The sequence below is a fragment of the Dendroctonus ponderosae genome, unplaced genomic scaffold (assembly GCF_020466585.1).
Source record: "Dendroctonus ponderosae isolate FM_Combo_2020 unplaced genomic scaffold, Dpon_F_20191213v2 Dpon_F_20191213_5, whole genome shotgun sequence".
Taxonomy (NCBI): domain Eukaryota; kingdom Metazoa; phylum Arthropoda; class Insecta; order Coleoptera; family Curculionidae; genus Dendroctonus; species Dendroctonus ponderosae.
This window is the reverse complement of record NW_026018715.1, coordinates 14,871,956-14,877,252: the sequence shown is the minus strand read 5'-3', so window position 1 is coordinate 14,877,252 and position 5,297 is coordinate 14,871,956. Positions and strand designations below refer to the sequence as shown.

Here is a 5,297-nt window from a genome sequence, read left to right as displayed (position 1 = left end):
CAAGCAGCATAAATCAACGTTGTTGTTTCGAATATATAAGTGAAACTTTGTCTTTCGGCAGCAACAAGTGTTGAGTATCTTAAAGCTGCAGCCGCTGGCCAAAGCGCTTGGAGAGGAGGCAACCCGAGAGGACCTGCTGCCTTTCATCGCCTTTAACTATGGGGAATTCCACGACGAAGTCCTGCTGAATTTGGCCGAAGAGTTGCTCCACTTTGTGCCTCTGGTTGGCGGCTTCGAGCATGCGGAGGTCATCTTCAACATCCTGCAAAAGCTGTGCCTGACCGATGAAAATATCGTGCGAGAACGAGCGGTTTGCACCATAATCGCTCTGCAGCAAACCATGAGCCGCCAACAAATTGAGGATCTTTTACTGCCGGTTATCAATGCGCTGACGAAAAACGACTGGTTTACCAGCAAATGCTCGGCAGTTATGATGTTTTCGGTAAGTCCCCCAGTTATAACTGTCCCGGTAAGTGCGCAACTTCAACCACTTCTTCAGCCGTTGTATCCAAGGCTGGGCCAAACGAGAAAAGCGGAGTTGAGGAACAACTTTAAGACTCTCATTCAGGACGACTCCTCAATGGTGAGAAAAGCGGCAGCAATAGCGTGCGTCGATCTTGTGCAGGTGGTTGAGGACACTTTCCTCGAGGATGAATTCGTGCCGATTTTTCAGGACATTGCTCAAGATCCAATGGTAACAAACAACCGAAATCCGCAGGTTTTTCCGCTAATTTTCGCGTTTTAGGACTCAGTTAGGGTGGGCGCAATCGACATCGCTCTAGCCCTGATGAAGCGACTGCATGAAGATGGGCTGGATGATGTGATATTTAAAACCCTTGAAGATGTCTGTGGTGAGAAACTGCTTAAATTCATCGCACTACTTGTTGCTTGTTGTACCGTCAGTTCCGCTCTGAGCAAGCGCTTTCTGAATTGTCTCCTCCATTGCCTCAGATGACGCCTCCTGGAGGCTGCGCCAAAGCCTCGCTTTGAGCCTGGCAACCCTGCAGCAGCAGCTCCCCTATGGGAAATACCGCTGCAAGCTGCTCGCCCTCTACCAGCAGCTGGCGCAAGACGCTGAGGCGGAAGTTCGCGTGGTGGCAGCCTCCAGCCTCTTCCGGTACTGCGGCTACCTCAAAGAATCCTACCAGACGGAGGAAGAGAACGAGAATAACTTCGAGCCAGTTTTCGAGCAAAGCGTGATGGCAATCATCCGCAGATTGGCGCTGGATGACAGCGAAGAAGTGCGCCTGGCGCTCTCCTCCAACGTCTTACCACTGAGCACGCTGCTGAGCGAGCAGTGTTTCGAGAAAAACATCATTGCGTTCCTCCTGGAAGTTCTGAGCCGGGAAGACTCGATAATGATCCAGACCAACTTTCTGCTCGGGTTGAGCAACTTCTCAGGAACCGTTGATCTCACACAGTCGCTCAGCGCCATCAAGGGCTCAGTGCAGGCCGTCATCGCAAGATCGCAAGCCAATTGGAGGACCAGAAGAAGCATCCTGTTAACCCTAGTCGACATTGCCAGGTTTTGCGATAGCACCTACTTTTCTGAGAACTTCCAGCAGTACTACACGAGCCTTTTGGAGGATCCAGTGTTCGCGGTGAGGCGAAGCGCCTCCCTAGTGTTGCCGGTTATCGCCAAACACTACGGCATCAAATGGGCGAGAGAACACTTGGTGGAGGTTTTGGAGAAGTTCTGCAACGACAGCCGATACTTGTATCGGTTTGTGGCGCTCTTTGGGATCGCTGAAATGGTGCAACCGCAGCTTTTTCCTCAGCCCGACTCCTGCTTGGAGGGCTTCAGGAAACTGCTCAGAGCGCCTGATCCAAAGGCCCATCGGGCTCTGGCCAAAATAGCGAAGTCCTGCCGGTGCGTGCAAAGGGAACTCAGCAAAGAGAAATATCAGTCCATTTTGAAGCTAAAGGGCGAACTCAACCACTCCTCCAGCTTCCTCTCGGATATTTACACTGAGGCCGAGTTTGCTAAGCTGAAGGCCCTGAATGGGAGCGTTTACTCCGTGGGAAGTGAGGATTTGGGCGACTGCCGTGCTCCATACTTGCAAGGGGTTTTGCAGCTGATTCACAACACTTTCCTGCCGATTATCAGATACTTGAACGGAGACCCGACGGAAAACGTGCAAATTGGGGCAATCTGCACCTTGGGCTTGGTCTGGGACTTTATCGCCCGGCTCAGCCAGGAGGAGGCGCAGGAGTGGGTGCAGGAGGCCTGCAGGCAACTCCCTTCTGCAGAATTAGAAATAATTCAAAAAGAAGTTGAGGACGAGTTCATATCAGCCGATTACAAGCCATCAGAGCCCCTGGAATCAACACCCACTCCGATAACGTTAACTCCAAGTTATGTAGAAGAAAAACTTGATTTCATAAGCTTGTTCCGCACGATTACTTTGACGCCAGCAACTGATGAAAGTAAGTGTGGAAAGCCCAAAACCAAACTAGATCAAGCAGAAAAACGCGTGCTTCCCTTGATATAATTGAAAGCCGTCTTCGACCAAATAAAGCGATTTTTTGCGTTCCTTAGTGTTTTTTTTTCGGTTTTTCAGGCTCTTTAGGGAATATTCCTCCAATATAAATTAATAAACAGCGCGGTTGTTAACCCACATTTACAGGCTTGGCACGGAAACCTTGCGCTAAAATTAGCCTGGCTAATTTAAGCATTAATTTCATTTGTTCAGAAAATCCCAATTGAAAACTCCATCATCGCCCCTCTGGCTTAGAGCATTCTGGATGGGCAAAGTTCAAGTGTTAACGAATGCCAAATGTTTCTTATTTCCCGATCATTTTGCTTCAGCAAACCACTTCTGAGTTTCTGAATTGAATAAAAAAGAATTGTTATGAACGTTGAGCGTCTCTGGTCGGTTTGGGTTCGCTTGGAAGAATTCTTCTTGAGAAGAAGCATAGTGAATGCTGATTGTTTAGTGTCTCCCGAAATGTTGAGTTCTGCTGAAATGTTTAGCTCTTCACCTTTCTGATCTGCCAAGGAAAATCTACATTTGAAGATATGTAGATGTAACAAGATGCACTTCTAGCTCACATGAGGGACAACTGAACTTTTTTTTTCAACTTTTTATGGACGAGCGTTGGGAAACAAGATGTCCTTCCTTAACACATTAAACTTTAATTTTTTTGCAGACAGTGTCGAATAACGACAAACTTTCATCGTCATTATGAATCAACCATTGCTTAGTTTTTCACAAAAGTCTCCAGTTCTGGTAGCTTCTCTTGCTCTTCTCCATTCAAATTGGAAAACATATAAACTAACAAGATTTTCTTGCGTTACACCTTCGGGAGAATCTAACTTTAAGTTTCCATGGAGAAATGTTGAAGAAGGAAAAAACTCTTCATCTGTAGACTAGTTAGCTTTTCCCAAAAATGGTAGATTGTCTTGTTGTTCTCCTTTCCATTTTTCGAAGACAAGTTTACATTTGAAGATTTGTAGTCTTACGAGACTTCCTGCTACCGCCCAAGAAGAAGAATCAATTTACCCCTAGAGGAATGTTAAAGATCGAAATAGTTCTTCAGTTTCTCCATGAATAAACGATGGTTTTTTCGAAAAATTCGACCTGCTGAAACATCTTGCTCTTTTCCTTCTCATTCTTCTCAGAAAAGTCAACCTTTGAAAATATTTGGACTCACAAGATTTTCTTCTGACGCACATGGAGGAAGATCCAATTAATCTTTTCTAGTAGATATTTTGAAAAAAAATTAGAAAAACTAAAAGATTCTTATTCTTCGTCAGAAATAAAGGATTATTGGGGTTTTTCTAAAATTTCCAGCTTTGCTCAAAAATCTTGTTCTTTCCTGCTTCTGATTCTTCTAACAGAAATTTTCCTTCGAACATGACTTGCAAGATTTCGGGCTGACGCACATGGAGGAAGATCGACTTTGAATGTTTTCTACGAGATATTTTAAAAAATTAAAAGATTCTTATTCTTCGTCAGAAATAAAGGATTATTGAGTTTTGTCCAAAATTTCCAGCTTTGCTCAAAAATCTTGTTCTTTCCTGCTTCTGATTCTTCTAACAGAAATCTTCCTTTGAAGATGATTTGCAAGATTTCGGGCTGACGCACATGGAGGAAGATCGACTTTGAATGTTTTTTACGAGATATTTTGAAAAATTAAAAGATTCTTATTCTTCGTCAGAAATAAAGGATTATTGAGTTTTGTCCAAAATTTCCAGCTTTGCTCAAAAATCTTGTTCTTTCCTGCTTCTGATTCTTCTAAGAGAAATCTTTCTTTGAAGATGACTTACAAGATTGACTTCGAATTTTTTATACGAGATATTTGGAAAAACGAAAAGATTCTTCATCCGTATCATAAATAAACGAATGTTTATGTCTTTTCAAAAAAAAGAAGAAATGAAGTCTTCGACAATTTTCTTCTACCGCACATGAAGGAAAATTGACTGCAAAATTTCCATTGGAGAAATATTGAAGAACGAAAGTGCTTTTCACCTTCTTGTGTTAAAAATATCTTGTTCTTCCTGTTCTTCCAAGAGCAGGTAATCATCCTTTAAAGAGATATTGACTTTCAAAATGTCGTTCTGCCGCACATAAAGGAGAATAGACTTTAAACTGTCCCTAACAGAAACGTTAATACACGAAAAAACTCTTCGTCTTCATCTTCATCATGACTTAACGATTGTTCAGTTTTTCCCAGAATCTCTGTTTGCAAACATTCAAGTTGTCGATTCAGAATTGAATCGCAATTTCCATGAATATTCAACACTTTACAACTTTGTTTTGAATTAAAATTAGACAATTCGTATCTAAATCCGTAGTGGCAACACGCAATTCGTAATAAACCCTCTAAAAATAGAGATGATAATCCATTTTCCTATCCAACGAGCGCGTTCGTCTAGAACTTTCCGCAGAAAACAATCGCTTACCTTGCAGTAAGTAGATGGTGGCTTGATACTCCGCTAACTTTTCGTCGATGTAATCCTGCGATTGGTTGGCGATTATTTCGGCAGTCGAAGGGCCGGAGTCCTCATCCTCATCGACCTGGTAGTTTTGAGGAAGAGGAGGAGGCGTTAAGGGCATCCCGACGTATTCGTAGTCGCGATTTGGCGGCCCGATATCGGAGGAGGACACGGACGAGTAGGTTCTGGGGGAGTAGGAGTGCACTCCTTGAAAGTAGGGGTCTGGAGAGGGGCATCGATTAGGCGCTGGTGAAGGCTGAAAAAAAATCCTTCATTAAAATTCAAGCAAAGTACAGTTTATTTCAAGCCGAAAAATCAAACAAACTGCTCATCATTAACAAAACAGATAGACTTTCGA

At 43.5% G+C, this 5,297-nt stretch overlaps 1 protein-coding gene across 1 annotated transcript; it reads left to right on the top strand.

The window, feature by feature from the left end:
• Nucleotides 1-61: 61 nt before the first annotated feature.
• Nucleotides 62-2,533, top strand: LOC109542041 (serine/threonine-protein phosphatase PP2A 65 kDa regulatory subunit; the record flags this gene model as incomplete). Its single annotated transcript, XM_048666362.1, is given in 4 exon segments — nt 62-442; nt 500-694; nt 746-851; nt 952-2,533. Coding segments are annotated over 4 exon segments (2,223 nt in total), but the record flags the coding sequence as incomplete, so codon positions are not given.
• Nucleotides 2,534-5,297: the final 2,764 nt, after the last annotated feature.